Source organism: Sycon ciliatum, chromosome 2 (assembly GCF_964019385.1).
Source record: "Sycon ciliatum chromosome 2, ocSycCili1.1, whole genome shotgun sequence".
Taxonomy (NCBI): domain Eukaryota; kingdom Metazoa; phylum Porifera; class Calcarea; order Leucosolenida; family Sycettidae; genus Sycon; species Sycon ciliatum.
The window spans coordinates 3,283,959-3,307,524 of NC_088644.1; the positions used below are offsets into that span (position 1 = coordinate 3,283,959).

General features: G+C 48.0%; 2 protein-coding genes across 2 annotated transcripts in view; both read right to left on the minus strand.

Moving 5' to 3' along the window:
• LOC135808273 (amine sulfotransferase-like) overlaps positions 1–7,982 on the minus strand; it is a 9,679-nt gene extending 1,697 nt beyond the window's left edge. The window contains exons 1-5 of the mRNA XM_065321440.1: positions 7,627–7,982; positions 4,935–5,103; positions 2,655–2,811; positions 1,270–1,445; positions 150–250 (exon numbers count right to left, since the gene is read on the minus strand). Of these exons, the coding sequence (XP_065177512.1) occupies positions 150–250; positions 1,270–1,445; positions 2,655–2,811; positions 4,935–5,103; positions 7,627–7,671 (648 nt within the window). The 5' untranslated portion in view covers positions 7,672–7,982. The remainder of the gene's footprint in view (positions 1–149; positions 251–1,269; positions 1,446–2,654; positions 2,812–4,934; positions 5,104–7,626) is intronic.
• A 1,065-nt stretch (positions 7,983–9,047) lies between these two features.
• Positions 9,048–23,566, minus strand: part of LOC135808274 (UDP-glucose:glycoprotein glucosyltransferase 1-like) — a gene marked incomplete in the record, with an annotated part of 33,086 nt that continues 18,567 nt past the window's right edge. The window contains 12 exon segments of the mRNA XM_065321441.1: positions 9,048–9,817; positions 10,114–10,258; positions 10,761–10,877; positions 12,699–12,740; positions 13,640–13,712; positions 14,043–14,099; positions 14,664–14,767; positions 16,348–16,420; positions 16,789–16,898; positions 17,270–17,354; positions 18,297–18,395; positions 18,726–18,805. Of these exon segments, the coding sequence (XP_065177513.1) occupies positions 9,786–9,817; positions 10,114–10,258; positions 10,761–10,877; positions 12,699–12,740; positions 13,640–13,712; positions 14,043–14,099; positions 14,664–14,767; positions 16,348–16,420; positions 16,789–16,898; positions 17,270–17,354; positions 18,297–18,395; positions 18,726–18,805 (1,017 nt within the window).

Genomic DNA, 23,566 nt, shown 5'->3' on the forward strand with positions numbered 1-23,566 from the left:
TATATATTTTTAAATGATCCATGAAACGTGCACTTGTTCCCTACACCTGATTGACCATCTCAATGACCCATGAGAATAGCATGATGTATGCCACCGCGACATAAACCATCGCATGCTGCCACGACATAAACCATCGCATGCCGCCTCACCTGTTTCATGTCCTCGTAACGCACGTAGAGGACGCGTTCATCTTTACTGGCAGCGCACTCGTACCATGTGCGCACAAAGTCAAACCAGCATCCAGATTCAACTGCAGCAAGACAGAGAAACATCATGTGTTGCCACTAGTGATGTAACTGTGACAGAGCAGCAGCTATCAGGATAAGGATGCAGGCGGCTACTTTTTTAAACGTTAATTTATTTAAAAAAAATCCTGGTGATGGCTCCTGGCCGAAAATTTGATTGAGAAGTGTTATAATTTGCGGCGAAGAGACCAATTGGATTGAAGATGGTGTGTGTGTAAGGTTTTCCATTTAAAAAATATCTATAAAAAAGGAAAGGGACATATGGATACAAGTTAAGAGTAACTGTCCACCATTGTAACTACTAGTATTAGTACAGTAGGTATCGGTTATAGCGTGGGTGTTTGAAAAACGACTTTCTATTCTTATTTCCGATATTTCTTACACACGATAAATATAGTGTGACGTATCATATGCATGTGCGCATAGCCAGGAAGATCATCATACATGCAACGTAGTGCTACTGTGTACGCGGTTGCTCGTACTTCCAAAGTAGTCCCATACTGGGCCATAGGTTCACCATGTGGCTGAGCAACATGAGTTACATGACCACAACAGATGCACTTGCAGCATTATGATGCAATTCGAGTGGGTTCAGAACTGTATCGGGCAGATGTTATTACTACAGGCGATACACTTTGTATTAATCTGGTATGTTTTGCTACACAAAGTCCATTCTTAGGACCGATATATTCTATTACACGATAACATTGCTTGTAAGAATAAATATACACATGAAACCAATGTTATGATTATGAAAATAGGAGAGTTCATTCTTGTAGGCAGTATATTCTTTTACACGACCACGCTATAACCAATACGCACTGTAGTTTATATACAGTCAGAAAGTGCAACAACTAGGCACAACTACTTGAACCTGACAGAGTACTGAGACATTCGATGACCTGACTTGATGTGTTAAAAATTAAAATCTTCCTCAAAAAGGAATACATCAGAGTAGTGGGAGTGTACAATGATATACTGTACTTCAAAGTACTAAATCGTATTAGAAACTGCTTTCGCTCACCTTTTCCGCCCAGGAAGAGGTCAACAAACTCTGGGAACTCGCCGTTGAATTCATAATCCCAGAATCCCTTCATATGGTGGAACAAGGAGACGCAGACGTCTTTAGGATGGCGGATGACGTGAATGTACTTGCAGCGTGTGGCCTCGCTCTTACCCTTGGCTGCCATATAGTATGGACTGGCGGGACACAAGAAAAGATTGAAAACAATACTCAGTACACATATTATGCTCAATCTGACCAGCGAGCTACAGATACTGTGTTTCCAATGCGCAAGCCATATGCCCTATAGCCCTTGGAGGTTAACAGGCGCTTATAATCTGTACAGTACTACTACAGCTTGTACTAGATACCGTGAAGTACTAGTACATGTTGTGGAGTGCAGGCCAGGCCGGCGGGTTTCTATTCAAGAAAGTTTTTGGTGGATCCATCACTAAATAATGGTACAGTAAAACCGGTCAAGGCGACCACTTGGGTGAGGTGACCACTTGGGTGAGGTGACCACTTGGGTGAGGTGACCACTTGGGTGAGGTGACCACTTGGGTGAGGTGACCACTTGGGTGAGGTGACCACTTGGGTGAGGTGACCACTTGGGTGAGGTGACCACTTGGGTGAGGTGACCACTTGGGTGAGGTGACCACTTGGGTGAGGTGGCCACTTGGGTGAGGTGACCACTTGGGTGAGGTGACCACTTGGGTGAGGTGACCACTTGGGTGAGGTGGCCACTTGGGTGAGGTGGCCACTTGGGTGAGGTGACCACTTGGGTGAGGTGACCACTTGGGTGAGGTGGCCACTTGGGTGAGGTGACCACTTGGGTGAGGTGGCCACCTGTCCTAGAAGGCCACTGCAACCAGGACCAAGGGATGCTATTTCCAGTCAAAAGATCCTGGATCAGGAGACCACCTGGTAACAGAGACCACGTTTTGAAGGTCCCTTGACTGGCTTGAGCGGTCGTCTTAGACAGGTTTCACTGCAGCTTACCACACCAGCCCGGCAAAGTGCACACGTAAGTGGAATGGCCCATCGCATAAGGAGATAATTGGTCCGAGTCCAAATGTGTTGTTCTATACCTACAGCTGGTGTAGTGTAAAGTGAACTATGAACTATGATGCAGCTAGTGTGATGTACCCTGAACTATACTTCAGTACATGCAGCTGTGATGTACATTGAACTATACACACAGCCAGTGTTGTGGTGTACATCGAACGATACTGCAACTAGTATTATGTACACTGAACTATGATGCAACTAGTATTATGTACATTGAACTATGATGCAACTAGTGATGTGTACACTGAACTATATACACTAAACACACAGCTACAGCACACAGCTAGTGTGGTCGGTACACTGAACTATAATTCAACCATCCTGCCACTGATACAGACCTATGACTTTTGTAGATGCGCGGTGATGGCCTGTCTTCCATATCCTTCTGTGGCATGGCCTCGAACCAGGGGAAGATGTCTTCAAGGTGTTCATCAACGGTCTCCGGGTGGCCCTTTGTCCTGATGCACTTGACGATTTGCTGCATCCACGTAGTACCTGCATAAGGAGGGTACACGTGTGTGTGTGTGTTGGGGGGGGGGGGGGTAAAAGAGCAGGAGGGGCAAATCATGTTGCAAGAGTTAACCACTGGTCCTCTGATACAAAAATAAAATACCAATAAAATATCTCTGGTTCAGTTGTGTGAGAGTCAGTTAGACTGCATTTCCACAGTGTAGAAGTATCTTCACCCTCGATGATACAGCTTTTGATACAAGTGGCCGAGTTAAAAGCTTCCAATGACAAAGAATTTTTCAAGCAGGGGTGTGGACTTCCTCTCATTTACACTTTGATATGTATCACTGGCATCACCGTGGAGAACTGACCGTGGAGTTAAACCAGTCGTGTGCAATGGCATCACCGTGGGGAACTGACCGTGGAGTTAAACCAGTCGTGTGCAATGGCATCACCGTGGGGAACTGACCGTGGAGTTAAACCAGTCGTGTGCAATGGCATCACCGTGGGGAACTGACCGTGGAGTTAAACCAGTCGTGTGCAATGGCATCACCGTGGGGAACTGACCGTGGAGTTAAACCAGTCGTGTGCAATGGCATCACGGTGGAGAACTGACCGTGGAGTTAAACCAGTCGTGTGCAATGGCATCACCGTGGGGAACTGACCGTGGAGTTAAACCAGTCGTGTGCAATGGCATCACCGTGGGGAACTGACCGTGGAGTTAAACCAGTCGTGTGCAATGGCATCACCGTGGGGAACTGACCGTGGAGTTAAACCAGTCGTGTGCAATGGCATCACGGTGGAGAACTGACCGTGGAGTTAAACCAGTCGTGTGCAATGGCATCACCGTGGGGAACTGACCGTGGAGTTAAACCAGTCGTGTGCAATGGCATCACCGTGGGGAACTGACCGTGGAGTTAAACCAGTCGTGTGCAATGGCATCACCGTGGGGAACTGACCGTGGAGTTAAACCAGTCGTGTGCAATGGCATCACCGTGGAGAACTGACCGTGGAGTTAAACCAGTCGTGTGCAATGGCATCACCGTGGAGAACTGACCGTGGAGTTAAACCAGTCGTGTGCAATGGCATCACCGTGGAGAACTGACCGTGGAGTTAAACCAGTCGTGTGCAATGGCATCACCGTGGGGAACTGACCGTGGAGTTAAACCAGTCGTGTGCAATGGCATCACCGTGGAGAACTGACCGTGGAGTTAAACCAGTCGTGTGCAATGGCATCACCGTGGAGAACTGACCGTGGAGTTAAACCAGTCGTGTGCAATGGCATCACCGTGGGGAACTGACCGTGGAGTTAAACCAGTCGTGTGCAATGGCATCACCGTGGAGAACTGACCGTGGAGTTAAACCAGTCGTGTGCAATGGCATCACCGTGGAGAACTGACCGTGGAGTTAAACCAGTCGTGTGCAATGGCATCACCGTGGGGAACTGACCGTGGAGTTAAACCAGTCGTGTGCAATGGCATCACCGTGGAGAACTGACCGTGGAGTTAAACCAGTCGTGTGCAATGGCATCACCGTGGGGAACTGACCGTGGAGTTAAACCAGTCGTGTGCAATGTAAGTACATGTACCAACCTCAGACACTGACACTGACACTGACACTGACACTGACACTGACATCGGTATGACTAGCACTAACACCCCCTCCCCCTCCCCCCCCCCCCCAACACACACCCTCCCTCCAACCCCCCCCCCCCCCCCTAACACACACACCTTGACCTTGACCTTTGACGCCCATCGCCGGAGGCGATGATAGCAATGCTACGGCAGATGCCATAGCAACTTGTGCTGGGATTGCACCATTCAACAGCTTGCAAGGCTGAAGAATTGACCGTCACTATTCAGCCTGGTCTACAGCATACTTCAAAAAAGTCACACACACACACACCCTCTCTCTCCCCCCCCCCCCCCCCCCCCCCCACACACACACACACACACTCAGGCAAACACCCCTGGTCAAACAGCATCTAGGGGTTCCATGTAAGAAGGCAATAGCCTGTTGGGAAGCCCTGGTTTAAAAAATAAAATCCGACTATTTCTACTCAGTGACATTATACCAGCACCAGCACCAGCACCAGCACCAGCACCAGCACCAGCACCAGCACCAGCTCCAGCACCAACACACACATACACACTGCAGTGTTCTCACACCTGATTTCGGATAGGTCACAATGAAGACATCATCAGGCTTGGTCTCGAACTCCGGGATCTTCAAGCAGCGCTTGTAGTCGATCACGATATTGCAGGTTATACCGTGGCAGATCTGCGTTGTCCATGGCAGGGGATCTCCAGGAAACCATCTCTCCTTGCTCTCCACACCCTGCATGGGATACATTACACAACATCATGTAACTTTCAACTCTCTTTGCTGAAAGAAGCGGCGCGGAGACAACAACTTTAATAAGGCAATCAGCAGAATCAGCGAAGCGGACATTAGACGTAGTATGTATGTATGTATGTATAACTCATAATCACAAGGTGATCGTAGAGGCATTAATCAGCGAGAGAATTGTGAATGATGTCTCTGAATCCAACTCTATCGTGTGCTGCATGAGAGAGAGCATGCAAGGGAAGACCCGTCCAACTTTTAATGTTAGAAATCCATGATGTTGCGGGCCTTCCTCTCGGTCGAGATCCAGGAGTTGATCCTTGTAGGAAGGGCTTGGAGAAAACGTCATGTCTCGTAACATGGCCAAACCACATCAACTTAAATTTCTTGACTTCGTTCGCTAGCCGCATCCTTGCTCCGATGATGTCATTGATTTCTTCCAGGATAGATTGGTTGGTACGCCGGTCGTGGTATGTTACTCCTAAGAGTCGGCGGAAGCATTTCATCTCGAAGGATGAAATTCTTCTCATTGATGAGGCAGATAATGTCCAAGATTGGCATCCGTATAAAACAGTCGCTAGCACAATAGACCTAACAAAACGAAATTTAGTAGGCAAAGAAAGTGATGGCGATTTCCAAATGAATTGAAGCTCAATGATCTTTTGCTTCCCTAGTGCTAAGCGTCTTCTTATCTCCACATCAGACTTGCCATCCGACGTGATTACGGCACCTAAGTATTTAAACTGGGATACCTCTTCTATTCGCTCATTGCCTACTTGAATGCATCCCAGATCACCACCGCCCTCCGGCGCTGCCATTGACTTGGTCTTGGAAGCATTGATCTGCATGCCTAGTCTTGTTGCACTCGTATCCACGCGCTCGGTCAGGTCCATCAGCTCTTCCACAGACGATGCGATTAGATCTATATCATCCGCAAAACGTAGGTTGGTCACGCACATGCCGCCGATACATACTGACCCATCAAACTCCTCCAAAGCGTCAGACATGATGTACTCCAGGAATACGTTGAACAGACAAGGCGAGAGTAAACAGCCCTGCCTGACACCCACTGACGTGGTGAACCAGTCGGTGATAGTGGATCCAACAACGATGGCAGCTTCAGTAGTAGCGTAAAGCGCTTCAATCAGGTCCACAATTCTTGCTTCGATGCCATGCGCTCTCATAGACGTAGTAATGAACAAAAATAAAAGATGGATAATAAAGTTTCCTAACAAGTTTTCTAGAGACATTCATCAGGGAAATACGTCTCAATAATGAAATCTAGCAATATTACAATATATACGTGGAAGAGTACGAAATGCACTATGTGAAAGAAAAGCTTTTTTTGCGGGCTATCTCTTGTACTTGCGTATTCTGGGCTGTGCAGTGGTGCAATGTGCTACCATACTCATCATCGGACTGTGGCTTTCACTGAGCACAACCTCTATACAAAATGTAAATACGTTGTCGTTGAGGTGTGCGCTAAGAGCTCAGATGGCGAGACAAGGAAATATTAAAATTGAAAACTCCTGGTGCTAAGTTGTGCCCGTCTGACTGTTCAAAATCTGGTTTAGTTGTTGGACTGGATCGCATAACTTGTGCCCCACTGTTTTCCATGTTTTCAAGTAAGTTGAGGCTACTCCAAAAGTCCAAGTAATAATGAAAAGCCAAGACATCCCACTGGCACCGCCTAGACCAGGCATCATGGGCAGTATAAACACACATGCACATCATGCACTGAGGTACACTGGTAAACTACAAAGCGACACCGCCGTGCACAGTCTTGGCAATCCGTCATGTCACCATGGCCACTCTGTACACCTCTACACTATAGAGGCGGTTGTGTCCGGAAAATAGGAAGATAACACTGACACGTCCAAGCATGTCAGAAATGAAACGTCATTTCCGCTGTCCTCAGTTGAGAATGTCACTGGTATTCCGTAATGTATGCTATGTGCATCATCACACATACTACTACTAGTGCACTGTCACATACTATAAAATGGTCAAGGCCGACACTGCTTTGCGAGGTTTTCTGGAGACTCAAAAGAGTCAAAATTATAAACTGTTCCTGGGCGCGGAGACAAACAAAAATGCTATCACACTGTAGCATTCGAAGGAGGCCACACTTGAAAGTAATCCACTCATCGGCTGTCCGTATTTTACAGAAATTGAGTTAGCTTAGTCGGCAATACTCTGTAAACTGCAATACGACCAGGCAATTTGTTCGCCAGCTGCACAAGGCTGCACAGCCACAGGGGCAAAGAACACCATGATGCTGCCGAGCATTGCAAGAATGCAAGCCGAAAACTGGAAAAGCTACTAGTATACTTTTCAGAACGCAAGGTAGCGAAAAGCGCTTGGTAACACTGACTATTGATAACTACTTAGTGGCTGCGCTGCGGCATGAACCGACCATTCGCCTTAGTCGTACCTAGCCTCCAACTCCAAGGCTAAAACTAGTAAAAGCCAATACAACCCCCAGCCCACTGCCCCAGGTCAGGTGCTGCTTACCTGGATAATGCCGTTCATGACAGGATACGTATCTGCTTTAGCCATCTTGCCAGTGCTGTTGGAGAGCGACTTCCGGGGAGAACCGATGGCTTACAAGCGGTAGCGTTGGAGAAGGAGAAGAAAGGTTCGAACTGTGCCTACACCTTACACTACTTAGTCTTGGCAAAGGAATAATAAAAGTGGACGACTACGCAGAACCAGGTCGTCGGAGCTTGAGTATCGCTGCTCCACACACAGCCTCACACTCACAGGTGACACATTTCCTACTCTCCACGCCTGGGATGTCCGGGATCGATGGTAGCCGCCTGAAACGGCCCGACCGGGAAACGCAGGCGGGCAGTGCAGCGGCCAAGTCGTGATGCTGTGGCGGGTTGAGGGCCTAGGCTGAGGGGCTAGTAGTAGTACAGCACTAGTCGCACTGGCGAGTTCATGTACTGTAGTAACACACTCACACCTGGTGAGTAGTGGTAACACAATGCATTCCCAAACCATGATTGTAATGACTATGATTGTGCAGAATCTAGAAGTAGAACTGGGTGAACAGCTGATCCGGCACGTATCAGCTAGCAGTGCAGTGGCTATGTACAGTAGATCTACCATGATTACTAATACTGTACTGCGTAGAGATGAGGTTCATTCAATGATTCAGGAATATCATTCTGTCGAACACGTCCAAGCTGCGGAGCTCCTCCCCTCGGTACTGTACTTCATCCCCCTCACAAGGATGGTGCATTTGCCAGGCTTTGGTGGCCGTCAGCGCTATCGCTAGTGTCTTACAGTCAGTAGTGAAAAATTTACTAAAGACATAGTAAAGTGACTGTGCCTGGCAACATGTGTGGCTTGGGTGGGCTGCCCTCCGAATTAGACCATGGCACTTGACTCTCCTGACGGTGGGACGTGTAAAGTAGCAATTGCTGCATTGTCACGGACGTTAGCGATGAAACATGGTATGTAGATCTACTGTATGCAGCTGAGGGCATTCATTGAAAGAGTCCAATCACAACTACTTACTTCAACCACCTCTGCCATAATGGAAAAGGTAATTATTATTATCCATTCAAAAAAGGTCCACACAGTATCTGTCGTGTCGACATGTCCTTGACTTGAGGTTTGTGGTTTCTCGCAAAAAAACAAAACACAGATCCATGACCTGATGGTACACACGGCCAGTCCAGTGAACTCACCAGGCAATGAGTTGTAGGAGACTCAGGGAGAGTACATGTATGCCTCTGTGAAAGAGACCATCCACACCGACATTTTTCAAAGTGAGATTTGGTAATTTATCCGCCTCTCCCAGGTCAGCGAACACACGTGTACGTACATGTACATGTACTGACGTGGGCATTGAAACCCAATGGGATGACCGGGGGCCGTTACTGCTTTTAGCGCGCACGTGCACTGTACTCGTTGATTCAACTTGCTCAAATGCACCTGCCGTTCTTGATTTTTGAAAGATAGTTTCATTTTTTACTTCAGCTCTCTCAAACAGCAAACCATCAGCTAGAGATGATGATCTGAGTTCAAATGAAATAAATACAGATGGGAACGAATCATTTTCACGGGAAGCACATGCACGGAAGCAAATAAAAGTCAGCCAAAGGGTTTAGGTGGCAAATGGACACGGAGGGAAAGAAGCAGAATAGTCGAAAGGCGTGTGCTATGGTACAATACAGCCTGCCACTTGCAGATGCAGACCACTAGACAAGAACAACATTATCTATGTACACATCAGCCGTCTTCTATCTACTCTCTTCCTATACCTAGATGTATATCAGTGTGTCACAAGTCCACCTATGTACCATGCACATGTGCATAGCAAGCAAGCAGGCAGAAATACCAACAAAATTAGTGTTAAATGAGAATGATAAAGCGGATAAGTTTTGCCGTGTTTTTATTTCGGAAAGTCCAGTGCAGCGGGAGGCAAGAAGGAAGAATGGACTTGACGTAGCAAACTTCCCTGGAGCAACCCCACGCCATGTCACTCCACTGCAAGATGTAATGCTGCTTGGCATCCACACTAGCTGACTAGCATGCACGGCACAGCAAGACAGTCCCCATCGGAACGATGATGATGATGCATTGCTGCGTGACAGCGCGCAGCACCGAGTGAGATAGAGGCGCAGTGGCTAGCACTTGGGTATAATTGTGGAGAACACCACCTAAAACTCATCATGAGAATGGCCTTGTGAACCTACACATAGACACAGGCAGACACACAGACACACAGACAAACACAGACAAACACACACACACACACACACACACAAACACACAGACACATACAGACACACACACGCACACAAACACAGACACACAAATACACACTTGATCGAAACTTGATCAAGCCAAAACAGCCAAAAAGTCCCTCCTGGAAATTCCCCGAGAGAGAGAGAGAAAGAAGACTTCCCTTGCCGGATAATCCATTTGCCTCTGGCGAACCCCTCAAATATACAATACAGTTGAGCTAGCATTGAACCGAAGACTGACCTGCAGCAGGTGTATCAGCTGGTGGCAGCGGGGCCCCGTCAATCTGATCCTGGAGCGATCGCACCTCTTGATCGTATGATGACCATTCGGGAATAATGCGCATAGCTGCTGACAATTTGGGCTCCTTGGTCTGAGGGTTATTGCACTGAAAAAGAAGGAAAAAGAAAATAATATACAAATTATCAGGCAATCTTTGAAAGGTCACAGCCATTTTCCTCAATGGACATCATAGTGCCGGTGACTACGTTTGTTTTCCATAGCAGTCACCAGAAAGAAAGAAAAGAAAGAAAAGAAAGAGAGAGAAAGAGAAAGAGAGAGAGAGAGAGAGAGAGAGAGAGAGAGAGAGAGAGAGAGAGAGAGAGAGAGAGAGAGAGAGAGAGAGAGAGAGAGAGAGAGAGAGAGAGAGAGAGAGAGAGAGCGTGCGTGTGTGCCCGCGAACGAAAACGGGAGACCGATGCGGGTGGGGTGAGGCAATGAGGGCAAATATGTGCACTCAAAGTAGCACATCCAGGTCAAACTACAAGAGTCCAAACAGGCAAATTGCTCACAAGCTTGAGCAAGGCCTGCATGTGCGCGAACACACACACACACACACGCACACACATAAGCGTAAACGTAATGCCCACACTTCATGTGTGTTGCCTTACCAAGTCAATTGTTTTCGCGTTTGGTTTGGTGCTGTTACTGCACCAAGTCTCACACCATAACCATTCCTGTGGCAAACTCTTGATGCGCACTTGGTGGATCATGTTATTCGGCAAGTCCTAGAAAAACAACAGAAACAAAACCATACTTCGAAGTAAGACAAATACCACAAAGCAACAAATTTTAAAACAATCCCCAGAAACACGATACTGTAAAACGGGTAGTGTTTGCAACAAGAAATGTTTGCGTGTTAGAAATTGAGACTGGTTCGTCAAGTTCAAAGTTTGCGATTCATCACCTCTCGCAAATATCGTTAAAGGGGAAGTTAAGGCAAAAATTAAAACTTCACCAGTTGTAGTCTTCGGGGTGCTGAGTCGAATGGTCGTGGTCCGAGAAAGCTGAGACGCTCCCTTCCTACTTGAATCCCAATCGAACTCGCGCACTTCCACCGAAACTGGGTGACTGCGCCCTACTAGATGGGGATTTGTATGCAAAATGTCACTAAAAGCGCCATTTCGTTCTTATAAAAGCATGGATGACCGTGATTGGCCCACATGTTGTAGTCTTTTGGACGCTGAGTCGATTGGTTTTGGTCCGAAAAGGCTGCGATGCAGCGTTCCTCCTTTATTCCCAATCGAACATGGTTGAAGAAGCGGTCACGTGCTCCTGCGTACACCAGTCACCTGGTCACCATGCCTGCAGGGTACAACTTACTAGCCTGTTTTGACCTTTTTTGGGTGCAGTCCTGTCACTCGAGTTGAACTCGAGTTGAACCTTGGTGTGAAAGTTGTCGCCTGCTGGCGTGGTGACCAGGTGATTTGGGCACCCAGGAGCACGTGACCGCTTGTTCAACCATGTTCGATTGGGAATAAAGGAGGAATGCTGCATCGCAGCCTTTTCGGACCAAAACCAGTCGACTCAGCGTCCAAAAGACTACAACATATGGGCCAATCGCGGTCATCCGTGCTTTTATAAGAACGAAATGGCGCTTTTAGTGACATTTTGCATACAAATCCCCATCTAGTAGGGCGCAGTCACCCAGTTTCGGTGGAAGTGCGCGAGTTCGATTGGGATTCAAGTAGGAAGGGAGCGTCTCAGCTTTCTCGGACCACGACCATTCGACTCAGCACCCCGAAGACTACAACTGGTGAAGTTTTAATTTTTGCCTTAACTTCCCCTTTAAACATGTTTAAAATTGATGTTTTCTTACGTTGCAAATATTACCTGCTTTACATGGACTGGTAAGCCGAACTCAATCTGCACACACACATGGACCATTTCCTCTTTGGCTGGATGGTAAATGTCTGGGTGACTGCACTGACTGGTGGAATGGTAGGTTCTAGGTGAATGGCGGGATGGTAGGTTCTAGGTGAATGGTGGGATGGTAATTGCTGAAGCTGCTCTTGCTAACGTACCGGTACTTGGAATATTTTCCACGAGTGCTGGCACTGGCAGAAGCTTCCTTAGCACTTTCTCCAACTTAAAAACCCACCCACCAACACACCCACTCCATGGTGCACTCCCACTACGGGTGGCTTAAAAAGAAATCCTGCATAAAATTCTCAGACCATGGTACATAGCATTGGCTCAACTGTCAGGGCAGCTTTGTAACAGTTCAGCCCAGCACAGTGTAAGGAAGTGGATATTTGCATTGTAAAGTGAAACCTGTCTAAGACGACCGCTCAAGGGACCTTCAAAACGTGGTCTCCGTTACCAGGTGGTCTCCTTATCCAGGGTCATTTGACTGGAAATAGCATCCCTTGGTCCTGGCTGCAGTGGTCTTCTGGGACAGGTGGTCGCCTTATCCGAGTGGTCGCCTTAACAGGTTTTACTGTATACGATTTCATCATCTTCATCTTATGCTTGCTGAAGCCGGTCACAACAAAGGTGATGTAAATGACATCATTGCATACACTGGCAGACTCTATACATGTACATACCTGATCCAAATTGGCAAGACTGTTAGGGTCCTGGCTCAAACCCTGCCACAACAACAACACACACAACACATCATTATTAAAGTCAAATATTCGCCATACTTACAGCGTTGATTTACAGACAATAGTAGCCTGGTGGTTCGATTCTACATACCGTAAAAGCCCGTAATAACGCCCACCCAGTGTAACGCCCACAACCCGCGTACACGCCCAGTTGCCGCGTGTCAACACTCTTGTTCCACTTTCTAGCCCACCTGCGTGTTAACGCCCACGGGCAAAAGCACATGCCCAGTGCACAGTGGAGTGCATGCACAGCTACATGTGCAGTCACTGCACTGTGTACTGTAGTGCAGTGAATGCACAGCTACTTGTACATGTGCATTCACTGCACTGTGTACTGTAGTGCAGTGAATGCACAGCTCCACTTGCATGTACAGTACTGTAGTATAACTTAGTGTACCGTGCACTGTGCTAACCTTATACGTACCGATAGCAGTACAGCCTGATGTGAAAATTAATTTGATCTCACTTATCCGGGATAGCGCCCGGGCCCTAATTGACGCCCATGTTCTCCACCTTCACTAACGTTTCCGCCCAGGGGCTTATTTAATACGGGCTTTTAGTCTTTTACGGTAGTTCTCTGTGTTTCTCACAGTTGGAAAGCTCTGAGTGATGCTTTGAGCCGATTTAAAAATGTTTTGCCGCTCATTAGACTTCAGTGCAATCGGTTCAGCCAGTTACTCTGTTCCGCTGATGAGACCAAAGAAGGTCGCAACAGCCAGTTGTGCATGGATTGATTAGCCAAATGAGAGTGTATGAACAGAGGATGCAGCGGAAAGGTGTGTGAGTACATGTACACGTGGAATGTGATCAAACGGACCATGACGCTACATGCTATATATGCTGCTAGCCCGGCTATAAAATACATGACTACAAGTACCTACTTGATACTGTCCACGGAGACGGTCACCAGCAGCCAGGCGACGGAAACGCTTCAAATCCACAACGTACAGTGCACTGCAAACACACACACACACACACACACCGTCACATAATGACACGCCATGGCCCATTGGCCGCACATTCATTGCGGTAATAGTCTAATAGCCCAAAGTAAGGTAATGGATGCAGAAAAGAAGCAAGGCATGATGTTGATCTCCAATGGGTTCATAGATGACATCAAGAGAGAGGTTCTTCATGCTAGCATTTACAAGACAAACACAACATGCAAACACGCACACAAACGCCCCGCATAATATAGTAATACGTGAATAAGTCATACACGTACAGTGTACATACTTCGAAGTAAGAAGATACATGATGGACAAATACGGATTATAATTATACCTGATGTGATATGGCAGCCCGCTCAGGTGAGAAGCCCAGTATCCAGATTTCCAGAACCTGAAGCAATGCAGGAGTGGCAAAGAACAAGAACATCACAAAACCCATAATTTAGGTCTTTGAAACAGTTGTGTGAGGATTGCGCAGTTGGAAGAGTTGCCAAGTGACAAGCTCACGAGTCTAAAGCACAAGACTCACTTGATACGGAGAGAGAGAGAGAGAGAGAGAGAGAGAGAGAGAGAGAGAGAGAGAGAGAGAGAGAGAGAGAGAGAGAGAGAGAGAGGACATTCCCAGCGGTTCCATTCCTGGAAAGAATTCAATGCCAGTCACCACAGTTATGGCATCTGGTGCAGTGAACAGGATCCATGCTTGGTGTGTTCTTTGCCGGCCATGCTGTCACACCTATTAAAGGGGAACCCGAATGACACACCGCATGGAGATTGCCAATGAGAATGAGAAGGACATCCGACACACCCCGCCTGGCGGCTCGATTAGGACGGGCAAAGAGGAATTCCACGTGATCGGAATGATCCCGTGCACACACACACACACACACACACACACACACACACACACACACACACACACACACACACACACACACACACACACACACACACATACCTGAAACCGTCCATTTCAGGCCGTGAGTTGCAGAACGGTGTGTAGGCGTACGGTGCCCCTTCTAGGTCCATGTCCATCAGCTCCTTCAGGTCAGAGCGCACCGTCTACACACAGACACACACAGACACACAGTCCACTTAGCATTCGATTGGATATATACATCATGCCATTATCGATAGCTGTATGATAGTAGGGGCTACCCAGAGCCTAGGACTGTTGCTGAGATCCATCGCTGCTGCACAGTAACCTCATAGAGAAGACTATACTGTGATAGTAGAACCAAGAGTAGAGTAAAACCTGTCAAGGCGACCACTCGGATAAGGCGACCACCTGTCCAAGAAGACCACTGAAACCAGGATCAAGGGATGCTATTTCCAGTCAAATGGCCCTGGATAAGGAGACCACCTGGTAACAGAGACCACACTTTGAAGGTGCCTTGAGCGGTCGTCTTAGACAGGTTTCACTGTACATAAGCCAGAGTATGGAACTCTGCACCTACCGTGTTTCCCTAGTTGTAAGTCGCACTCGATTGAAAGTCGCATCATTTTTTCAGGTCCATGTCATACCAATATCAATAAACTGTTGCCATGTCATACCACTTCAATATAATATCAATTCAGGAGTAAGTCATGCTCGATTGTAAGTCGCACCCCCACCCCCCTTCATGTTTCCCCTGCCGTGTAGTGTAAAAAGGTGTAATAGGGGAATACGGCATACTGCACAAAACCAATCACATTTCGAGGTTTTTGCTTAAGTCATTATGAATTGTAGGATACCGTAGTACAGTAGGCCCAGGGTCAAATCACTGCATCGCTAAGTCTAAGCTAATGTTAGGTACCTCCTCCTGTACCTTTCCTAGCCGGCCTGCATGCACCCGTACTACGTCATACTCACCTTTCGTTCCGTTGGCCTGGGTAGCTACTTGCGCGCCCATGTTTGCCATAGCTACCCAGGCCCTTGATATTGCGTTGCTTCTCAGTCGAGCTCTCTCTCTTCAATAATCTCACTTTTCAACGTAGTCGTTCATTCGTCTTGGTCTCTTGTCTCGTCGTCTATAATAAATGTCGTTCCCAATAACTTGTTCCCGTTGTCCGTTGTAATGTCTGGAGAAGATGTCGTCAGTCGTCCTTCTTCGGACTCAACATTGGCCCCCAACGTGGGGCTCGAACCCACGACCCTGAGATTAAGAGTCTCATACTCTACCGACTGAGCTATCGAAGGTAATAACGGGAAATCCATCTGAGTTGTTCAACTTTAGTACGAGAAGGAGCAATGCGCAATGGAAATTACCTTGGCGATGGGGTAACATGATCGTGTAAATTATAAACCGGTGAGATGCAGCAAAGTTGATTTACTATGATGTAAGCAAAAAAGACTCTGCTATGGATGGGCTCATTCTCCCCGGGAGTTGCAAACCATGGCTTGTGTAATCTTGTTTGAACTGACAATTGGACACATGATACACATGATACACATGATGCACCTTTGCCCAGTTAGATGTCAAAATATACTCATTGCTGTTTTCTGATGATCGCTTAGTGCGTGAAACTCAGAGTTAAAACACTTTTTCTGTCCTCTTATTGTTTAGTAGCAGTTGTTCGATGTCAAAATATACAACGCTGAGAACAGCTGCTTGTATATACCACCATTGCACAGTAACTGTACATACTCTCTAGACGCTAACCTGATCAGCATCTACGTAGATGATACGCTTGACGTTGAGCGGGAACAGTACGTCTAAGAATAAGATCTTGTATCTGAAAGGGAGCACAGTTTACAGAACAGATCGATGATGTATAAGTGTCTGCAAAGCGCCATTGAAACCTCATCTTCCAACAAAGAGAGAGAGAGAGAGAGAGAGAGAGAGAGAGAGAGAGAGAGAGAGAGAGAGAGAGAGAGAGAGAGAGAGAGAGAGAGAGAAGAGAGAGAGAGAGTGTGTAAGTGAAGGAGGTAGGGAGAGCAGAATATCGTATTGAAAAAAGCACCATTTATACTTCAAGTATAAAAACTAAAACATGTACCGCGGGCCCATCCAGGAACATTTTGGCCGACTTTTCCTCACTTTGCTGAGATCCACGAAAAGAAACCCCTAAACAGCAAGAGGCATGCAGACATCGCAACTCACCCCCAGATAATTCTCTGTTTCTCGGTCTGTCTGTGGAGCCAATGGGGCCACTTGTACTGGACTAGCTCATACTGAAAGCCGTACTCCTTGGCCATGTGTGGAATGAAGTCCTAGCCAGTGAGAACACACAGATCAGAAAGTGGAAAGAGGGGTTAAAAGTGGAAAGAGGGGTTGGAGGTAAGGAAGAGAGTATTCAAGGGCAGCGCCCAAGCACTTGTCTATTCCGACAACTACGTTATGAATTACCATGATAACGGAGAAAGACCACACATAGACACAGACACAGACACCGGAACAGTAGCAGTGACAGGGTGTCCGCAAGTAACTGCTTCTGAAGAGTTGACTAATCATGGTTATATGATTCACCAGTGTGTGTGTGTGTGTGTGTGTGTGTGTGTGTGTGTGTGTGTGTGTGTGTGTGTGTGTGTGTGTGTGTGTTCGTGCGAGCGTGATCACTGCTCAGCATGTACCCGCTATTTACCTTGAACTGTGGGGAGAGGAAGTTCTGCAAGAACCAGAACTTCACAGGTGTCTTGGTCTTCTTCACCACACTCAACATCATGATTCTACAAACAACATCAGCAAAACAAACAAGAGTACACGCTAGTTCATATCTATCTCCATTACATTCACACTGTCCAGGGACAACTTCCATGCATTGTAGATCTACAGTGCCAATACATCATACTCTGGCCAGGGTCCCAACTCCTGTCGGCTGCATGACAAGGTGGATACTGAACATCAGTACAGTGCTAACGTTAGAGATCAGCACTGGCATTGGCACTGCTGGACAAATTACTTATTGTCTATGTGACAGGGTACTTCCACATACTGTAGCGTCGCGTATAAAAGCATGACTCGAATAGAAGCATGCATGTACTTGTATCATGTACTGTTGTGGACATGGAAATCCGGTCGCACGTCTAGCGGCCCCAGGGCGCTGGCCATGCAGCCGTGGGTAAGCGGTACACACATGCATTTATGCGCTGCAGCGCACTGGTCCCATCGGATCAACATGTGCACTGCACGCAGCGTTCTGTACGCGCTAAGGGCGCCGGCCCCGGTCAATCGACTGGATTTCCATGTCCGCTACAGTACTTGCACACTACATACGTGACAATGTGCACTGCACAGAGTAGGCTGAAGATGTTGACGTAGAAGCATGTTTTGAATAGAAGCATGGTTTGAACCCCGGCTTATGTGGCCGGCCGTAAGCACCTGCTTTTATAAGCGACATTACGGTAGTTTCAAAGTTTTATGCTCCCACTCGATACAAAAACACCCCCCCCCCCCCCCCCACGGCATACAATGCATGTCAACCGATCTCGAGCTCAAAGTTGTCTGTCATTCGGAATAGCAAGAAATTACGAGCAGAGTCGATGCAGGTCACAAGAAACTGACAAACATGATCCCGGAGTCAAGTAGTTGATTGGCACAGAGCGCGTACATGCATACATGCGTATCCACACATGCACGCACACATACTTGCGCTTTCGTTAGCTACATACCTCAAGAATCGTTCGTACAAATGACCGGAGGCAATGGAGAATACATTGATGACCTCATCAGTCTCAGCTTCATAGTTCTCGTCTCCCGTACCGAGCACACTGCACAGGATAACATTATCAAAACACACACACACGACCACACACACACACACTCACGCACACACACACACGCGCGCGCGTGCGCAAGCGCGCGCACACACACACACACAGCACACCATCATGTCATCAGGTCATCAATTGAGAGTGTGAAACAAAACTCTGCGCACTGCTGAAAGACATGTACAAGTCCCGACCTTAGCAACAAAGCCAGACAAACACAGAGCCTAGACAATCTTCAGTAGTCCAACGATCAAGAATCAAGAGCATTATGTTCAAAGTGAGCAGTGCTTGCCGCCAGTACACAGAAGGGAGTCCACTGGGATCACTTACTTTCCCCAGAAGCCAGTCTTCTCCTCTTCACCGCCACCCTCCAAGACATCCTCCTGCTCCTTTCCGGGGCGCTTGCGTACCTACAGCAGTCAGCACACACACACACACACACACACACACACACACACACACACACACACACACACACACACACACACACACACACACAGCAGTAGACAAGAATTACACCAAGCTATTATTAAAAGGGAGGGGGGGGGGCTAGAAACTTCCACAACCAACAAATTCGTACCGGAGATTTGGGAACTCAGTAAGGGGCCATCTAACACAATTAATAATTACTGGTATCCTGGAGCGAAACAGTTTACTGTAAAAGCCATTATTCTAACGAGGCGCATATATAACGATTTCCCAAAATTGACTGGTTTACGTGTACCAAAGGTAACGATTCTGTCTCATTCTTAACGCTCAATAGGACAGTATATGTATCGATTTCTGTATAACGATTTCTATTTTAACGACAGATTTCTCCTCGTTAACTCTTTTGAGTTAGCACTTCGTTATATACATGGCTTTTACAGTAGTCATGACCCTTCCCCACCCACCCACCCTGCTGAACGAAAAATATATCGACTTGACACCTAGAATAGATTGATGGTTCAGATGAAAATGAAACCCTCCTCGGCCCACCCAACCATAAACGAAACTTTTTCGTTTCGTGTAAAATATCGATAATTATGGATCTATAAAAGCACTTCATAACTAACAGTTACCTACACCTGCCATGTCCCCAATGCTGCAATGTCTACCAGCCATGGCCCACCTGCTAACCGCTCCAATCCGGCCGGGACCAGCCCCATTTCAAGGTGGTAAGCCGACATGATTCCACCTAACGACTAGAATTATCCCGTTTTGCCTCGATATCACCCTGAAAACTAATCATTGCTGTGCTTACAGCAGAGAAAGTACAAGTAAAGAAGCTGGAACGCGTGCAGCGCACACTTTGCTGTATCAGGGTACATGTACGGCATGAACAGGTACGCACCTGCACTAACCGTATACCTAGGTCACTACGACAGGCGTGCACTCAGGATGTAGTCACTGCAATCACTGCAAGACACCGGCATTGTCTCCTTGCAAGGTCAAATGCACAATGGAAACAGGTCAGCAGTGGGTGCACAGTACCTACACTTCCTTCAAAATATGGTTCAAGAAGAATGAAAATGGACAGGACACATCCAGCTAAAGATTGGAAAGTCCGAAAGGCTTGTGCATGTGGTCACAGATACAGACTGGTGTATGAGCAAACATCGGCTGCTTGGCTGCATCAGAGATACTGCACAGTCAGAGGACCAGAGGAACGGAGAAAAAAAGCAGTTGGGTACCAAGGTGAAATGCACAATGGAAACACTCCAGCAGCAGGTATACAGTTCCTTCAAGATTTGGTTCAAGAAGAACGAAAATGGGCAGGACACATCCAACTTAGATTGGACGAGTGTCGACGGCTGTGTCAAAAAGAAGATATTGGAGAAACTACCGGAGCACATTACTACATTGGCGCCCGACCTTGCTCCCCAGTAACCCACGACCCTGCACTACTTGCTCTACCGACTGTCCTGATGAATCTACCCGGTGCATTCCATTTCTCTGCGTAATTACCCAAGGAAATGTATGAATGCAGAAACAGAATTGGCAGTCCAGTTATGGTCCCTGTGTACTTGAATTAGTGCCCGTGGAGAGGCGTCTGCGCACGCTTCGCATGCCTTCTAAGGCTCCCAAGACTCCCAAAGATGACATGGTCGAAATCGAGCAACCTAGACGGAAACTACATATCACGGCTGCGGATGATGTGGCCATCCTGAGGGAGGTTGCTGTCCATGAGCGACCGTTCAAGCATGGATTGAAGGCGTGGAGCAACTTAGACGGAAACTACGTTTCACGGCTGCGGATGATGTGGCCATTCTGAGGGAGGTTGCTGTCCATGAGCGACCGTTCAAGCCTCGGTTGAAGGCGTGGAGCAACCTAGACGGAAACTACGTTTCACGGCTGCGGATGATGTGGCCATCCTGAGGGAGGTTGCTGTCCATGAGTGACCGTTCAAGCATTGGTTGAAGGCGTGGAGCAACCTAGACGGAAACTACATTTCATGGCTGCGGATGATGTGGCCATCCTGAGGGAGGTTGCTGTCCATGAGTGACCGTTCAAGCATTGGTTGAAGGCGTGGAGCAACCTAGACGGAAACTACTGAAGTACGTTTCACGGCTGCGGATGATGTGGCCATCCTGAGGGAGGTTGCTGTCCATGAGCGACCGTTCAAGCATTGGTTGAAGGCGTGGAGCAACCTAGACGGAAACTACGTTTCACGGCTGCGGATGATGTGGCCATCCTGAGGGAGATTGCTGTCCATGAGTGACCGTTCAAGCCTCGGTTGAAGGCGAGGAGTAACCTAGACGGAAACTACGTTTCACGGCTGCGGATGATGTGGCCATCCTGAGGGAGGTTGCTGTTCATGAGTGACCGTTCAAGCATTGGTTGAAGGCGTGGAGCAACCTAGACGGAAACTACGTTTCATGGCTGCGGATGATGTGGCCATCCTGAGGGAGATTGCTGTCCATGAGTGACCGTTCAAGCATTGGTTGAAAGCGTGGAGCAACCTAGACGGAAACTACGTTTCACGGCTGCGGATGATGTGGCCATCCTGAGGGAGGTTGCTGTCCATGAGCGACCGTTCAAGTATTGGTTGAAGGCGTGGAGCAACCTAGACGGAAACTACGTTTCACGGCTGCGGATGATGTGGCCATCCTGAGGGAGATTGCTGTCCATGAGCGACCGTTCAAGCATTGGTTGAAGGCGTGGAGCAACCTAGACAGAAACTACATTTCTTGGCTGCGGATGATGTGGCCATCCTGAGGGAGGTTGCTGTCCACGAGTGACCGTTCAAGCATTGGTTGAAGGCGTGGAGCAACCTAGACGGAAACTACTGAAGTACGTTTCACGGCTGCGGATGATGTGGCCATCCTGAGGGAGGTTGCTGTCCATGAGCGACCGTTCAAGCATTGGTTGAAAGCGTGGAGCAACCTAGACGGAAACTACGTTTCACGGCTGCGGATGATGTGGCCATCCTGAGGGAGGTTGCTGTCCATGAGCGACCGTTCAAGTATTGGTTGAAGGCGTGGAGCAACCTAGACGGAAACTACGTTTCACGGCTGCGGATGATGTGGCCATCCTGAGGGAGATTGCTGTCCATGAGCGACCGTTCAAGCATTGGTTGAAGGCGTGGAGCAACCTAGACAGAAACTACATTTCTTGGCTGCGGATGATGTGGCCATCCTGAGGGAGGTTGCTGTCCACGAGTGACCGTTCAAGCATTGGTTGAAGGCGTGGAGCAACCTAGACGGAAACTACTGAAGTACGTTTCACGGCTGCGGATGATGTGGCCATCCTGAGGGAGGTTGCTGTCCATGAGCGACCGTTCAAGCATTGGTTGAAGGCGTGGAGCAACCTAGACGGAAACTACGTTTCACGGCTGCGGATGATGTGGCCATCCTGAGGGAGATTGCTGTCCATGAGTGACCATTCAAGCATCGGTTGAAGGCGAGGAGCAACCTAGACGGAAACTACGTTTCACGGCTGCGGATGATGTGGCCGTCCTGAGGGAGGTTGCTGTCCATAAGTGACCATTCAAGCATTAGTTGAAGGCGTGGAGCAACCTAGACGGAAACTACGTTTCATGGCTGCGGATGATGTGGCCATCCTGAGGGAGGTTGCTGTCCATGAGTGACCGTTCAAGCATTGGTTGAAGGCGTGGAGCAACCTAGACGGAAACTACGTTTCATGGATGCGGATCATGTGGGCATCCTGAGGGAGGTTGCTGTTCATGAGTGACCGTTCAAGCATTGGTTGAAGGCGTGGAGCAACCTAGACGAAAACTACGTTTCATGGCTGCGGATGATGTGGCCATCCTGAGGGAGATTGCTGTCCATGAGTGACCGTTCAAGCATTGGTTGAAGGCGTGGAGCAACCTAGATGGAAACTACGTTTCACGGCTGCGGATGATGTGGCCATCCTGAGGGAGGTTGCTGTCCATGAGCAACCGTTCAAGTATTGGTTGAAGGCGTGGAGCAACCTAGACGGAAACTACGTTTCACGGCTGCGGATGATGTGGCCATCCTGAGGGAGATTGCTGTCCATGAGTGACCGTTCAAGCATTGGTTGAAGGCGTGGAGCAAAAGAAACGGAAACTACGTTTCATGGCTGCGGATGATGTGGCCATCCTGAGGGAGGTTGCTGTCCATGAGTGACCGTTTAAGCATGGGTTGAAGGCGTGGCAGGCAGTGGCAAAGGGACTGACTGGGCGACTTGCAGGGATGAAGGTGAACACCGTGCAGAGTATCTTTCTTCAGTTAGACGTTCTTTTTTTTCGCTGCTTGCACAATTTTGCTCCTGGTTGCAACAACAAAAAATTGTATTCTGTCCACTGTTGTTTGTTCCTGCCATCCATGCACCGGTAGATCGGGTGTATGGCCGAGGACTAGGGCAAGAAGGAACATCTCCTGGAAAGCCTCCTTCAGTTGTTTAACGACGAGGTAAACGAAAAGGAGACATCGTCCCAACTCCGCAAGAGATCATCGGAGAAGGCAGAGGCTGACAGGAGAGTTTCGAAGTCTCAACATTGGCGTCCAACTCTGCCAAACCCATGACCCTTCGTCCCCGTCAATCAAGTTTCATCTTGCAGTTTGTCCCAGTTGTCCGCACCCGCCAGTTGTCTCTTGCCATCCTCGTCTCGTCCAAGTCATCCTCACCTCGTCTCATGTCATACAGGTCACCTGTTTTATTATTATTATCTCTTTCCTTTTCCTCTGTCCCCCTTCATCATTTTTTTC